The sequence below is a fragment of the Neoarius graeffei genome, chromosome 1 (assembly GCF_027579695.1).
Source record: "Neoarius graeffei isolate fNeoGra1 chromosome 1, fNeoGra1.pri, whole genome shotgun sequence".
NCBI classification, from domain to species: domain Eukaryota; kingdom Metazoa; phylum Chordata; class Actinopteri; order Siluriformes; family Ariidae; genus Neoarius; species Neoarius graeffei.
In genome coordinates, this window is record NC_083569.1 from 15,966,300 (window position 1) to 15,983,427 (window position 17,128).

Genomic DNA, 17,128 nt, shown 5'->3' on the forward strand with positions numbered 1-17,128 from the left:
GATTTTGAGAGGATAAAAATCAGGTTGGAGAAGGTTATTTAGCTAACTATACATGTAAGGCAAAAAAAAAAGTGTGTTTCCGGTAACCCGACCGATCGAGAATTTCATCGTCGAAATTGCCGACCGTAAAGTTTTTATTACAAATTTCCCTCGATATTTTAGTGTAAGTGGCGTTAGTTTGTCATAATTTTTTGTTTCAACGCATTCAAGTTGTGAAAGAAACGATAAAAAGTAAAATGTTTTGCCACTTCTATCAGCCCTCCTGGCTGTAATGCAAATTGCTTCCTCTTCAGTATACAAGTGCACTTCCATGGCAGGGAAAAACACTACATTTTGCCGCCTATGTAGTCCCCTATTTATACAAATAGGAGTCATTCAGGATTCAGCCATGTTTTTGCTCCGTGTTTTTGCTCGACCCAAGTTCTACAGTAGGCTAGGCGAGGCCGTCTGCTTTTAATGGAAGTAGTCTAGCCTAGGACGTTAAACCATATTTTCACGTTATTTCTTGATAAGGTGTTTTCACATTATTACATGAAAAATCATGAAATTACGTGATATGTTATTACATGATAAATATATTGTAAAAACGTGATAACTCTGTTAACAATATCTTTTCACGTAATTACTTGAGTCTAAGCCAATTTTTTTTTTTTTTTTTGAGTGTGGCAGCAATACGCTTCCGCAGATCATAACTCGAACTCTTGCGATATTTTTTTTATTCGTTTAAAGATTTAAAACACTTATTTTATTATGATGTGTGGTATAAAGGATTCTGTGCCAAAATACTATTTTGTAAGATGTTTACTTGTGTTAATTTTTTCGAACAAAATAAAACAAATTAAGAAAAAAAAATTTCCTACCTACCGACCTTATTTTAGTATTTCATGTTACCTGAAACACACTTTTTTTTTTTTGGCCTAATGTTAGCTAGGTCTGACATTAGTTTTGTGTAAAGTCGGCCACAAAAGTTAATATTGATTCACCGTCTGTCAAGGAGAACATTGCTATTGGCTGAAGCTTATGATTCAAATATTGAGGATCTTAAACATGAGTTACATCAGACGAGGAGAGTACTAGACAGAAAAAAGGGGGAACAGGAGAGTCCTACCACTCTCATGGAGTTCACTGTTTTTGGACCCATACCAAGATGTTGTTGTTTTTTTTTTTGAGTTGTTCAGGTTGTGTAAAATAGCGGTTGTCTTGCCTGTGAGCATCCTGTGAATGAAGTTTTTCATCTCTCAGGCTCATAAAGACTTATTTGCGGTCGACTAAGTCTCTTTTCTGTCAATCAAGTTTGGCTGTACTCAGCATTGAATCAAAGCGCACAAAAGCATTAGATCTTGATAAATTTGTGAAGCGTTTTGCTGAGCAACATGGAAATAGCCGCATTCAGCTGTTGTAGGCATGACAAGTTCATGTTATGCTCACTGGTGAGCCTTTACAAAGCGTGAGGAAAAAAAACTATAAAATGTGACACTGGTGTAAATGGTTTAAATCATGCTGAACTTGAAGCAGTGTTGTTATTGTTGTTTTTTAGTGTCTGTTCTTTTGCATATACAGTATAAAACTGTCCAGAAACGGTATAGACCTCATCTGAGAATGTGTGTTCTTCGTGAACAATAAAGGCATGAGATTAAGTTTCTGTATGAGTTTGTAAATGGCAGTCTGTGCCCTTTTGTAGTGTGTACATACTATTTGTCGTCAAACTGTGATTAAATTCAGTATATATACATGTCTGTAATACGTATTTTTGTAACGTAGACTACGAAATGTACTTTTGCGCGCGTGCCGTGTCCCCGTGCATCCTTCTCACCTTTTTCACCCCTGACCAGTTTGCATGCCTGTACTTGAATTATAGTGTTTATAGTGGGTTTTTTTTTTTTTTTTTTGTTCTTCCTCCGTCCATTCATCCCCAACACCCGTCCACCCACCTACCCCCTTTCAGCGCAACTGCAATGCAGTGACCATCGGTTGTACACTACTTTTCACGGTGCATTGTGGGATGCTATGAGTCCACTATACAGGGTGTAATAATTCTCACTATACATTTGGACAGCACTACAAAATGGTGAACTCACTATATAGTCCACTATATAATGAGTGATTTCGGGCACAGGGTGTCCTCATCGGTCATGTTTCAGAACTGAAACTTTCACTTTCTCTCACAAATTAGTGTCAGGTGTGAAGTCATACAACAGAAGTACACTGGAGAAAGCAAAGTCAGCTACATGCAACAAATTATCTAAGTAAATTCAGCATATTCTGTTTTAAGTAAATATTGTATGGATGGGCATCTTTCAGTATTAGACTGGTGCACAGTTCAGGAAGTAAATACAGTAATTTTGTTCTTGAAAAACCTATACATAAATCTTTTACTCTGGCTTTTGTTGATCACGATGAAACTACTGAAGCACTGTACTACAGTAAAAGCTCACCTTTTATCTGAGCATCCTCTTAGTTAGCCAAACTTTTTTCCCCCCCACAGTGTTTGGATAATTGAGCTGATACTGTACAGTAAACCCTGCATTTATTTTCCCCAAAAAGTAGCTCAAAATTGCCTAGATTGCATCTCTGAGCTTCCCTGAAATTTGGTTTCTGGGGGCCTTGATGGCCCCCAGATCCATGGCCTAATAGGAAGCCTCGCTACACTCGGAGATGCTGCTCTTTTTCGTTTGTCAGTGTTGGCATCTGAAACATGTAAACAGCCATGAATGTGGGATCTCGGAGTGAACTTTTTATGCAATTTTTTTTTGTTTGTTTTAACAAAAATGGATTAGAAATGTGAGTTGTGGCAGTGAATCTTGACATAACATTGCATGAGTGGTGAGGGGGAAAAAAAGAAAACATGTAATTAGTGAAGTATAAAATTCAGTCACTGTTACTGTATTAGGAAACAATTATTGTTAGATCATAAGCAGAGGTGGGTAGAGTAGCCAAAAATTGTACTCAAGTAAGAGTATTGTTACTTTAGAATAATATTACTCAAGTAAAAGTAAAAAGTAGTCATCCAATTAATTACTTAAGAGTAAAAAGTACTAAGTGAAAAAACTACTCAAGTACTGCTGACTGACTAACTGCTGAGTAACTTTTGTTTATTGATCAGGATGTCATAACAGACAGAGATTTCATATATATTTCACACATAAACTGTGTGTGTGTAGTTTTGTGTATTAACAATAACAAGAAGCTCAAGGCAGTCTGCACATAAACCATAACACTGTGTGCGCGCGCGCGCGTGTGCGTACATGTTCACTCCATGAAGTGACTGTTCAGCTTTAACAGCAGCTGGCTCTCAATATTGCACTGTGAAGCTGCGACCTTTTAGCCGTGAACAGGTGAAAACAATAATAAATTAAATATTAATTAATTAAATCTTTACAAAGTAACATAATAAAACAATGGGTAGAGGTTACAAAGAAAAAGAAGAAAAAGGCAGTCTGCACATAAACCATAACACTGTGTGTGCGCGCGCGCTCATCTTCACTCCATGAAGTGACTGTTCAGCTTTAACAGCAGCTGAACATCACACGTAATATCTCCTCGTACGAAAAAGACTGGAAATAATCCTGTAAGATGCGAACAATGATGTTAATCCTTTCATCTCCCAAAAAGTTGTTTACTGGATCCATCTCGCAGAGGAGTTAGCAAGTGGAAGTAACAAGCAAAAAGGTTGCTAACTAGCTGCCAGTGCCCAGCTTGGCTGGGTGGTGGTGGGGATTGCTAGCAAGCGGTCAAGTTAACAAGCTAATGCCCTTCCTTTTGTGAACAAGCACTTGTAGACAAATAATAAAACAAATCTCACAGGGGAAAAAAAACACCTAAAGTCTTCACAAATCTCTCTAATCCACAACAAATACAGTAGCTTGAAAAATGGACATTTCACAAACGATATGTTACGCGTTTTGTTATTCAGTAAGTTTTCACCAGTCTTCCATTCCCTGTTTTTGACCAGAGCAGTGTACAACTGTAATGCTATTAAGGAGCTGACATTAGGCGAGCAACCTTATTTTCATGAGCTTTTTTTTGGTTTCACATCAATAAAAAGTGATTGTTAGGAAGATTTTTTGTAGTTTTATTTCTTGGTTCTCGTGTGTGTGTGGGTTATCTTGCCGTCTGAGGCCGCAGTGCGTCAATACATTTCCACAAAACAATGTATTTTAGTTATTTATGATGTTACAACAGGGCTAACGTCTGCCTACGAAGACAGCCAAAAACACACAGCCTACTTACCGCAATGTGTTTCCTCAAATTCGACGTTGAGTTTTTATAAGCTGAAATGTCCACTGGTTTGGGGAGACACATGTGACACCGCATAACATGACTATTTTTTGTTGTTTGGAGAGTGAACATGGTTTGTATGTGTGGCCAGGGGTGTGCCTCTTCAGCTTGATGAGAAACACTGGCCGCTGTCAAAGGTAACTTTATTGTCCCCAAGGGGCAATTATTTGTGCAGCCAGCAGACAAGACAAGACACACAACAATACAGCAAAAACATAATATACCCACAATACTAAAACACAGTAATAAGACTAAAAAATATACTTTTAAAATAATTCAGACAAGTTGTTTAAAATGGAGATGGAAGATGGGATAAAAGAATTCCTGAGTCTATTTGACTCAGGAATCTGGGCATGGAGTACCTGCGGCCTGAGGGGAGTAGCTTGAACTGGCAAGACAAGGGGTGACTAGGATCAGCTGCAATAGATTGGGCCTTCTTTGCCACTCTGTTTGAATAGATGTGGGAGAGAGTGGGAAAGTTAATGCCGGCAATCTTGCTACATGTCTTGACAATGCTCTCTAGTCGGTTTTTGTTTCTCATGGACAAACAACCAAACCAGCAGATAAAACAGAAGGTTAAAACAGACTCAATAAAACAGGAATAAAACATTCTCATAAAAGTGGGATTAAGGTTAAAGTTTCTCAATTTGCGATAAAAGTACATGCGCTGATGGGCTTTGGCACATACAACCTCAGAGTGTGATTCAAAACATAACTTGCTGTCAATTATTGTGCCAAGGTACTTGTACTCTTGTACTATCTCAACAAGTTGGTATTTATGGTAGTGGGCGTGAGAGGGGGGCACTTTTTCCTAAAATCAATGACTAATTCTTTGGTCTTGGAGACATTTATGTTTAAAAAGGAGCGCTTGCACCAATCGTTGAAATCCTTCACTACTGGTCCATGTTCAATCACACTTTCATCCAGAAGAGAGACAATAACAGAATCATCCACAAATTTAAAAATCTGACTTCCATCATATTGGGAACGGCATTCATTTGTATATAAAACAAAGAGGAGAGGGGAAAGGACACATCCTTGGGGGGAGCCAGTAGAGGATAAGAGATTGCCAGATAGGACACCATTTACTTTAACCCTTTGGGATCTGGAGGTTAAAAAGTCAACTAGCCAGGCTATAAGCCCTGGGTTAATGTTGTGTGTCTTTAAAAGTCTGTCTGCTAAAATGTGAGGTTGAATGCAATTAAAAGCTGATGAAAAATCAATAAACAGTAAACATGCAAATTTCTTTGCACCTTCCAGGTGGTTAAGAACTGTATTGAGCAGACTACCTGTAGCGTCCTCGACACCCGCCCTACCTGCCATTTTTCTTCTGCTTCCATGCTCTTTTCCACCTGGACTGGTCTTGCCGCGGGAATTTTGTGTGCGGGCACGCGCGGCAGCTTGGCTCTGTTTGATTGGCGAAACGGAGTTGAACCATAGCTCCTCCCACTATGGCTCTGGCTGCTACATTTGATCGGTGAGATGCAGTCCCGTGACAGAGCCTCTGCTGGAAGTCTCGACAAAACATAAACAGACCACGCATCGCACGGATCAATAAAAATAAAGTAGCGAGTAATGAGCAGAATATAGCCCAATGTAATGGAGTAAAACTACCGCTTCTTCACAAATGTACTCAAGTAAAAAGTATGCTGCATTAAAACTACTCTTACAAGTACAATTCATCCAAAAAGTTACTCAAGTAAATGTAACGGAGTAAATGTAGCGCGTTACTACCCACCTCTGATCATAAGTATGTGATTTGAGATGCATTAGTTTGTTGATTCAGTTGGGGACACAGTGTCACATGGTGCTATACTGCCTCCACTATTTACATTGGTATAGAACCATGCAGATGTATTGGACAGAGGTATTGATTATTGCTGTGGTACAGATGATGTAAAACCTTGTTTTCCATTTCAGGTATTAGACCAGAGACCCACTCACCTGGAATGTTTTCTTGGTTCCCAATTCTCTTTCCTCTCAAAGTAAGCACTTCTGACTTGTTTTTATTAGTTATCCATATTGACAGGTCAAGCTGATTTACTCTGCTTTTTGGCTTCTCTGTTTCCCCTCCCATTAGCAACCCATTTCCCTGTCTGGTGGCGATGACATGAGTGTGAAATTCTGGAGGTGTAACAATGGGAAGAAGGTGTGGTACGAGTGGGCTGTCACTGAGCCCATTTGCTCAGCCATTCACAACCCTGCGGGACGGTCTTACACTATTGGCTTGTAGAGGGAGACCTGTACTATGTTTTGGTCTCGAGTAAAAACGTACAGTGGGGCGCTTGGTGATTTTTAGCTTTGGTCAGTTTTGAGCATGAGAATTTTTTTTGTACATGGTTACAGTTTTGGAAACGTTAGACTATCTGGGCTTACTGTCACTACACCCACTGAAAGTTTTCTAATCTTGGTTCTGTGCAACGAACTGCCAAGTTTGTAGGATCTCCAAACAGTCCCAAAGTTAGCAGTTAAAAAAAGTTATAAAGTTAGTGAGTTTGTTTTGGGTTTTTTTGTTTTTTTCTTAACTCCCTTTTCATACTGTTTTTATGTTCTTCCTGATGACACTTGTATGACATGAATAAAAAAAAACATTGTGATGGTTTTCTTTTTCATTGAAATATTAAGCTAAGTATTTTTGGAAAAAAACTACTTGGGCACTTTCTTCGAACAGGTCATAGAGAGCAGGCAGAGTACGGGATATATTCATGATTATGTTCTCAGGCATATTTTGGACTAAGTTTCTCAGGCAGCCAACCTGTTTGCATTGGAAAGATACTGTATAATTATCTTTCACACTCTTCCCACTTGGACTTGAGGTGAATCTTCTCATTTTAGTGAAGTGCAAGAAATACCTTTCATTATTCCATGAAAAAATGTTTGAATAAAAGCCAAGTTTATTTATTTTTATAATATATATATTTTCCAAATTATAGCCTATTTTCTATAAGGCCAAGAAGAATACAAGCTATTGGCCAAAAGTTTATAGACACTCGTACTGTATGTGCTTGAACAAGTTAATGAACCAGATTTTGTACCTTGTTTGCTTTTATAATCGCATCTAGTCTTGTGGAATGGCTTTCCACTAGGTTTTGGAATGTGGCTATGGAGATTTTACCCATTCAGCCACAAGAACATTAGGGAGGTTGGATACTGGGGTGCAGTTGGCATTCCAGTTCATTTCACCCAGATGAACAGATAAGGGATCTGTGCAGGATACTTGAGTTCTTCCAGTCTTAACAAGCCATGTCTTCATGGGCCTTACATATACCTCTTGTTTGTACAGAGGCATTGTCATGCTTTCATAGATTTGGGCTCCTTCATTCCAGTGAAGGGAAATCTTAATGCCACAACATACACAATAATTTAGAACGTCTTTGTATAGTTTGAACAAGGCCCACATATGGATGTGATGGTCAGGTGTCCACAAACTTGTGGTCATATGTGTAAAGCTAGTACACAGGAACCAAGCTTGCATTTGGGATAGGTTTCACATAGTTGTCTGTAAATGTTTTTTATGCCTCTGCCACCTTAAGGTGCAGAAGGCATTATGTTTTCGGGTTGTCCGTCCGTGCGTGCATCCGTCCCGAAACCTTGTGAACACGATATCTCAAAGACTAATCATTAATGAAAGGAATTTCACCAAACTTTCACCATTTGTGCATTTGGGGACAAACATTAACTGATTAGATTTTGAGGTTCAAAGGTCACAGGTTAAGATTACTGTGAGGTCAAATGTCCATCCCCAAATCCCAACTTAAGGTGTGTAGTCTACCAGGTGGAGGCATCCCCATCGACGCCGTTGGCGTCGAGTTCTATCTAGTTCATGTCAATTTTATGTTTCTGCTTATCAGAAAGACGTGCTGCGTTGATGCAGCATCCTTGGTAATTTCCTGGTCCAGGTGATTTTAAATTAAGTTTGTTTCTACCTTGTTGAAATAGAACCAAATAAATTCATTAGAAAATTTTTCTGGGAGTATTGCCCCCACCCCAAATTTTTCTCTGCAGTTTGGCCATCTGGATGAATTTGGATGCAGTTCAATTGCTTCTTTTGAGATGCTTGAAGTCAGTCAACTACATCTTTTCAATCTGTTGCTCATGCTGCATCACAGGGTGGTGTAACACACTTGGATGTGCTATGTACTGCATACCTTTTCCGTATAACTTAGCTCGCTTTTCGCTGGTATCATTCTGATTGATGGGGGTATGAGTTCTGCCTTTTTGCCTTCCACCCAGAAAGCACGGCCAATTTTGCACCCTTGACTCCCAGCTAAGGATCGCTGTGGCAACAGGTAGGCTTGATGCTTAATTTTAAAAATCCAGAGAGATATTTGGAGCACTAGAAATATACAGTTTCAGTATTGCTTTATGCAAATATATGTGGTCAGGTCAGGAAGGATAAGGCTGGACACAGCAAAACTTTAGAATTTTGAGGGTTTAGCACAATTCAGTGTGAACAAAACATAGTTTCCTCTAGTTCTGTACTTACAGCCTTGGTGCAATAAACAAACTGCAACGTGGACTCTGGACAACAGTACTGGCTATCTTTAAAATAAAAATTAAAAAAAACCAATAAGCTGTTTGTTAAGCAGCACAGCTAATAAAGATGTTTTCCAGTAAAATGCAATACCTCACTGGTAAAGATACAGCACATTTCATGAGCAAAAATTACATCTATAAACACTTACATAACTCTCAATTTCTCAGAATAAAACAAACTCACTCCAGTGTGCAGCCTGCACGTTCGCTCTTTTACTCTCACACACATGCACCTGGACCTTCACATGTTTTCTGCCCCCCAGACCATCAAAAGCATATAAAAAATTCACACGTATGCAGTCAGAATGCAACAATATAAGTTAACTCTGGACATAAGTGCACTTTAACCACTGATCTCTACCTAAACTATCTGGATAGCTCATTGGCCAGTCAGAGTGAAGTCATCTGGCCACCATATTACCATGCACATTGGATCAGTACTGGTCATATCTCTGCCTAGGAAGCTATACAAAATTGAACGTTATTCATTTAATTGTTGAGAAGAAAAAAAAAATGTACATGTTATTTGTACGTGTGTGCATTTGTGTGTGTACAGTCTCTTGCAAAAGTATTCATCCCTCTTGGTGTTTGTCCTGTTTTGTCACATTAAAATGGAATGGATTAAAATGGATTTTGGGGGGATTAACACCATTTGATTTACACAACATGCCTATCACTTTAAAGGTGCAAATTGTTGTTGGTGGGTTTTAGGTTTGTTTTTGTTTGGTTTTTTTGACACAAACAATAAGATGGGGGGAAAAAACAGAAATCTGGAGTGTGCATCAGTATTCACCCCCAAAGTCAATACTTTGTAGAGCCAATTTTTGCTGCAATTACAGCTGCAAGTCTCTTGGGGTATGTCTCTCTTAGCTTAAGTACATCTAGTCACTGGGATCGTTGCCCATTCCTCAAGGCAAAACTGCTCCAACTCCAAGTTAGATGGATTGCGTTGCTGTACAGTCTTCAAGTAATGCCACATATTCTCGATTGGATTGAGGTCTGAGCTTTGATTAGGCCATTAGTGTGGCTTTAGCAGTATGCTTAGGGTCATTGTCCTGTTGGAATGTGAACCTTCGTCCCAGTCTCAAACCTCTGGCTGACTCAAACAGGTTTTCCTCCAGAATTGCCCTGTATGAGGGTAAGTCAAAAAGTTCTAAGACAGATATTATAATTTCAAAAGATGTAAAAGACATCCCCCAGAATTCTACAAAGAAGGAATTCTCCAAGGCGGCACGGTGGTGTAGTGGTTAGCGCTGTCGCCTCACAGCAAGAAGGTCCTGGGTTCGAGCCCCGGGGCCGGCGAGGGCCTTTCTGTGTGGAGTTTGCATGTTCTCCCCGTGTCCGCGTGGGTTTCCTCCGGGTGCTCCGGTTTCCCCCACAGTCCAAAGACATGCAGGTTAGGTTGACTGGTGACTCTAAATTGACCGTAGGTGTGAATGTGAGTGTGAATGGTTGTCTCTGTCTATGTGTCAGCCCTGTGATGACCTGGCGACTTGTCCAGGGTGTACCCCGCCTTTCGCCCGTAGTCAGCTGGGATAGGCTCCAGCTTGCCTGCGACCCTGTAGAAGGATAAAGCGGCTAGAGATAATGAGATGAGATGAGGAATTCTCCAATGGAAACACCGCTTGCAGAAGTGTTTAGACTTAAATGGAGGATATGTAGAGAAATAGCTTTATTTTCATAAATAAAGATTTTTTTTCAATTTGTCTTAGAACTTTTTGACTTACCCTCGTATTTAGTGCCATCCATCTTTCCTTCAGTCCTGACCAGCTTTCCTGTCCCTTCTCAGGGTGATGGAAGTGTTGGGTTCGCACCACACATTGCATTTCCCATGATTACCAAACAGTTCAATTTTAGTCTCATCTGACCAGAGAACCTTCTTCCATGTGGCAGACTCCCCAAACGTGTTGCCGAGCAAACTCCAAATGTGTTTTCTTGTTTGTTTTTTTCTTTAACTAATGGCTTTTTTTCTGGCCACTCTTCCATAAAGCCCCACTCTGTGGAGTGTATGGCTTGAAGTGGTCCTATGGACAGAGACTCCAATTTCCGCTGTGGAACAGCTCCTTCAGTGTTATCTTTGGTGTCTTTGTTGCATCTCTGATTAAAGCCCTCCTTGCCTGGTCTGTGAGATCACCCCACCTTGATCTACACTTCTCCACAATGTTGTCTCTGACCTGTTTGGAGTGCTCCTTGGTTTTCATGTTGCTTGTTTAGTAGTGTTGCAGAGTCAGGGTCCTTCCAGAAAAGGCTGATTTTTATACAAACATCATGGGACAATTTGATTGCACACAGGCAGATCTTAACTAATTATGACTTATGAAGTTAATTGGTTGAACCTGCTCTTATTTAGGGGTTTCATATGAAAGAGGGTGAACACTTATGCACATGGTCAGAACAAAGAGTGAGCACTGCCCATTTTCTCACGTGCTGTACTTTTGACTCTTGCATGGAGAGCTTGTGGCTAATGTACAGCACTAGACGCTCCTCCCCCTCCACCACCTGAAACAAAACGGCCCCCAGCCCTCTGTCCAACATGTTGGTCTGTAAAACAAAAGGGGGAAAAAGTCAGGAGAACACAACAGCAGACTCTCACACAAAACCGCCTTTACCTGAGCAAAAGCCAGTTCACATGGCTCCATCCACTGGACCAGATCTGATGCCCCCTTTTTAGTTAGGTCAGTCAGCAGGCTGGTGACATCCGAAAAGTTCAGTACGAACCACCTGTAATAGCCAGCCAGCCCCAGGTACTGCCTCACCCCCTTTTTGATCTTAGGTCTCGGGCAGGCCTGAGATCAAAACCGATGGCGCTGCTCTGCTTGCGACCCGGGCTTGCCGTCACTGCAGCCAGCTCTTGTTTCAGTCTGTTTTTGTACGTTTGCGTTTGTTTTTATGTGCGCGATTGTTGAGTGTGTAACACTGCAGAACGTGAAACAACATGGCAAAGCTAATTTACTATTTATACCTTGTACTAATTATCGCCGGACTTTGGATTCCCTGCCAAGCTCACTTCGGGGTCAAGGAGGCTCAAACACCTATCTCCTACACCAGAGACGCCCTGCTGGCGCTGCGATCAGCTGGAGTCACCCCCGTTTTGGACCTACCGGAATGCGTGAGAATGCAGCCAATGCGAACGCGGCCCAGAAAACGGGGCCGGCGAGGCGGAGTGCGGCAGCATCTGTTGAGGAGAGGCAATCGGCCTCCCCTGCCATCTATGATTCTCTGCAACGCGAGGTCACTCCGGGCCAAGATTGATGAGCGTCAGATTAACACCAAGGCATGCTTTGAGTACCACACCGTGAGCCTGTTGGCTATCACAGAGACATGGCCCCATCAAGATATCCAAAACTCTTTAGTCGACATCGAAGGATTTTCGCTTATCCGCGCTGACAGGACTGAGCAATCGGGGAAAAGCAGAGGAGGTGGCATGGCGGTGTATGTGAGTAACAACTGGTGCAAACAACACACAGTTAGGGAAACGTTTTGTTCTCCTGACGTGGAGCTCTTGCACCTGCACTTCAGACCGTTTTATCTACCAAGGGAGTTTGGTAGTGTATCCGTGTGCATTGTCTACGTACCCCCAAGTGGGAATGCAGCTCAAGCTGCAACTCGCATTGCGGACCGTGTACACAATGAACTACAGCGTTCGCCAGGCGCACCGGTGTTTATTATGGGGGACTTCAATCTTTGCAAATTAGAGCTTGCGCTCCCTGGGTTCGAGCAATACGTCAAGTGTAGCACACGCGACAAAAGAACTCTTAAGTGCTATGGTAACATCAACAATGCATACGTCGCCAAACCCAAACCTCCCCTGGCCAACTCAGACCATAATGTCATTCACTTAATTCCAAAATATAAAACTATGTTGAAACACAGCAAACCCCAAGTGAAAATTGTAACTATGTGGACAGAGGAGGGGATAGAATCCCTCAAAGGCTGCTTCCTGTGTACAGACTGGGACATTTTTCATGATGCCAAAATTGATGTGGCCACAGACACAATCACTGATTATATTAACTATTGTGTGGACAGTGTGCTGGACAAAAAACAAATTGTGGTCTACCCAAACAACAAACCCTATATAACCAAGGACATTAAGGACTGTATAAATAGAAAAAAGGCAGCTTTCAGAAACAATGACACAGTGAGTCTGAAAATTGTACAAAAAGAACTCAATAAGTTATTGAGGGAAGCCAGGAATCATCAAAGGGACATAATTGAGACTGAATTCTCAAACATGAACTCCAAAAAACTATGGGACTCAGTGAAAGACATTGCAAATATGCGCCCAAGCAAAGTAGACATAAGCACTTCCGACGACCACCAGAAGGCAAATGAATTAAATGACTTTTTTCTCAGATTCCAAACTCAGGATTTTAATAATGAGTGTATGTTGGTTTTAGATTCACTCAGTGATGAGACGAATGTCCATGAGGTAGACTGCTTCAAAATACAGACTCTATTCCAGCAGGTTTGCACAAAAAAGGCCATGGGGCCAGATGGGATCTCTGCCCGCCTTCTAAAAACCTGTGCAGAGGAACTCATCCCAGCCTTGTGTCCAATAACTAGACTCTCACACTATGGAAAAAGGCAGCCATAACACCAGTCCCAAAAAAGCTTTGTCCCTTTAAAAACAATGACTTTAGACCTATAGCTTTAACATCCATAGTCATGAAATGTTTTGAAAAATATATGGTGTCTCTTTTAAAAACTGAGGTAAACCCAAATCTAGACCCATGGCAGTTTGCCTACAAATGCCACAGAAGCACAAATGATGCTATAAGTAGTATCACCCACCTAGTTTTAAAGCACCTTGAGGACCCAAAGGCTTATGCACGTTTACTTTTTATTGATTTTAGCTCTGCTTTTAACACAATTCAGCCCATTTTACTACTAGATACACTGAAGAACATGGGTGTCAGCACTTTTATCATTAAATGGTATTATTCATTTTTAACAAACAGGATGCAGTATGTAAGAGTCCATAAAGCAACCTCACAATCTAAATCCATAAGTACAGGGGCTCTTCAAGGTTGTGTGAGTTCCCCTGTACTCTTCACTATCTATAGAGGATTTCGGCCTACGTCATTGTTTCCATAGCGACAATATTTATGCCGCCATTTTGACGGTCACAAATATGGCGACTACCGGTAGCGATACACTGTTGATCATGACGAAGTCTCATTGTCGAGTATTTTATCCGGCCTAGATGACGTGAGTAAGAAGCTATATCACCAGAAAATCAATGATGCTGGTGTACGTGATCCGTACACGTTACCAGGCTATCTTTTTCTGGCTTTGCAGCGCTGCAGCGCGGGTGATCTTCCTGACCTGCAGTCAGGCGTGTGGGAAATACCAGGGAAAAAACATAAAAGAAAAAGGAGCGAGATGCAGAAAACACCTTCACTATCCAGCGACGTAGGGCATTTACAGGGCGAGCAGAGGGAGAGGTATTTGCAAAAATTGAGGTTAGCAGGCTTAGAGAACGACGTTTACCTGCTTCCACCAGGATTGTTCACTGATGTACGGAAGTACACAAAGCCCTCATCTTTACCTGACTTCGGCCCACATGATCTGTATACCTATGTCGTTAAAAACCAGGCTGGGTAACATGCCTACATCAGCGGGTCGTCCCTGGAGCCGGTGGTCGCCATCTTATTACAGCTAAGGTTTGTTCACATTTTCATTTACTTTTGGTCCTCAGGATAAACAAAATGTTATTAAATGTCATTGAAATAACTTCTTAGTCTGTTGAGACATGGCCCGTTATAAATTTGCTGTTACCAGGCAATGACCAAGAACTGTATTATTAGGGTCGGTGTAGTTGTAGCAGTGCACTAGCAGCTAGCTGTTAGCACTAGCTAATGTCAACAACATCATAGCTGGTATGTTACTGTAGCAATGTTTACGTTCAGTCATTTGGATGACTGTTAAAACCTTTCAGTCTCAAGTTTTTCCTTTACTGTATTTACTAGTTTACTGAGCTAGCGCGCTCAGGCAGGCTGAGAGCGAGCGCGCTAGCTCCCAGCCTGCCCAAGCTAGCGCGCTCGCTCCCAGCCTGCCCGAGCTAGCGCGCTCGCCTCCAGCCTGCCCGAGCTAGCGCGCTCGCCTCCAGCCTGCCCGAGCTAGCGTGCTCGCTCCCAGCCTGCCCAAGCGCGCTAGCTCAGTAAACTAGTAAATACAGTAAAGGAAAAACTTGAGACTGAAAGGTTTTAACAGTCATCCAAATGACTGAACGTAAACATTGCTACAGTAACATACCAGCTACTATGTTGTTGACATTAGCTAACTTGACCTTCAAAATGGCGGACACCGGGGCGTCACGTGACCTGTGACGTCACGTCGAAATCCTCTATACGAATGAGTGTGTGAGTAAACACTCACACAACTACATTGTTAAATTTTCTGATGACACTGCCATTTTGGGACTTTTGCATAAAGACCAGGATGCAGCACCATACCACCTAAAAATTAAGCAGTTTGTAGACTGGTGTGATGCCCATCACCTGGTTGTCAATGTAAAGAAAACGGAAGAAATGATATTTGACCCCAGAGCAGTTTCTGATTCAAGACCAGTATGCATCCACAACGCCCCCATCAGTCAGGTCTGCTCCTATAAATACCTGGGTGTACTTATGGACAGCTCACTTACATGGCATGTTCACATTGACAGTCTATGCACTAAACTCCAGCAGAGGATGTATTTTTTAAGACGACTAAGACTGTATGGTGTTAGTAGCAGGCTTCTGTTTTTATTTTTCAAATGGTTTTAGAAAGTGTGATACAGTATGGTATGGAAACCTAGTATGGGAATCTGACTGTTCAGTTGAAAGCAAAGTTGGGGCGTCTGGTCAAAACTGCACTTAAAATTGTTGGTCATACAGATCAAGGTTATATGCAATCTCTCTATGAAAAGTCAGTGCTCAGGGAGGCACTGAAGATTTTAGATGACCCCACCCATATATTGTACCAGGAATTTACTCTGCTACCCTCAGGGAGACGTTTTGGAACACCACATTCCAGACCGAACAAATATAAAAACTTTTCTACCAACTGCCATCAAAATGCTCAATGACAGATAGCAGCCATGCTATGCAGTACACAGTTTTTTTATGTATAGTTTTATGTTTTTTATGTATAGGTCTATGTTTTTATGTATTCCATGTATTGTCTTAATGTACCGTATGAATGTTGTATGTGTTGCAGTGACTGTTTAAGCCTAACACAAATTTACCCCCTGGGGACAATAAAGTACACTCTACACTCTACAGGCCACAATCATTGCAGTCTTGTCAATTTGGGGACACACCTGCCCATGACTGGGTTGCTCCAGTCGCTATGGGATCCCCATCAATTACCACCATCATAAGCATAACCTCGAGTTAGTCCTGAACCACATTTTTCTTGTGCTCGGGGAGCTGATACAGGTGGCTGCGCTCCACTACCCCTGGGAGAGTCTCAATGTGGTGTTCTATGAGGTCCGTGTGACCATTCTGCGATGTGGCAAGAACACATTGCAGAATTCCTCCTGCAACCTAATCACCTGTGCTCTCTGGGACGGTGAAAGGTGGTCTCTACAGGGGAAATTGAGCCACACTTTTTAGACTTGCCTCCAGTCCCAGCACTGGAGGCAACTACCGTTGCCAGAACCACAGGAACCTCTTCTCTCCACGGTTTCAGGTGATTGGGGTGGTAAATTTGACGTGTTGCCCTTATATGGCTTTTTGATCTCATAGTAGACCTCCCCAATTCACCATGTGACCACAAAGGGCCACTTGGAAAGTAATTTTGAAGTTCAGGTGGGCAGTAAAATGAGGACTTTATCTCCTGGTGCAAATTCCCTTAGCCGTGCCCCTCTGTTGTACAGGTGAGCTTGATGTTCTTGAGCCCATAGCAAATTCTCCTGGGTTATGTCACGTGCCTCAGTGCGTGGAGTTTTGCTCTCGGGTCAAGAACGTATTGGATTTCATTTTTGCTTTGAGAAGGCCCCTCCTCACAATTTTCTCTAATGATGTCTAAGACACCACGGGGCTTGTGCTCATACAGCAATAGCCCCCAAGCATAACTATATCATCATTTGTTTATCGCAATGCATTATGAGGGATAGCCAGGTTGGTAGTTGTGCAATATAGCAGATGTTAGATTAATTTTACGTGAGTGCGATGTGAGAGGAGCAAATTTGCCGTGCTCTGTCGTGGAAGACAATGAAACTGGTGATTTAAAGAGGTGGATAACATGTCGAGGGTTTACAGCGGGAAAATCTGAATCCAAATCAAGCTTGGTGAGAAGGTAAGGCATAAGTGACAAGAAATCGTAC

The 17,128-nt window shown here is 41.7% G+C and overlaps 1 protein-coding gene across 2 annotated transcripts in view; it reads left to right on the forward strand.

The window, feature by feature from the left end:
- The window catches only part of prmt5 (protein arginine methyltransferase 5), a 54,602-nt gene extending 47,727 nt beyond the window's left edge, over positions 1-6,875 (forward strand). For both annotated transcript variants that reach the window (XM_060921875.1, XM_060921865.1), the window contains 2 exons: positions 6,199-6,263; positions 6,359-6,875. In XM_060921875.1, the coding sequence (XP_060777858.1) occupies positions 6,199-6,263; positions 6,359-6,511 (218 nt within the window). In that variant the 3' untranslated portion in view covers positions 6,512-6,875. The remainder of the gene's footprint in view (positions 1-6,198; positions 6,264-6,358) is intronic.
- Positions 6,876-17,128: the final 10,253 nt, after the last annotated feature.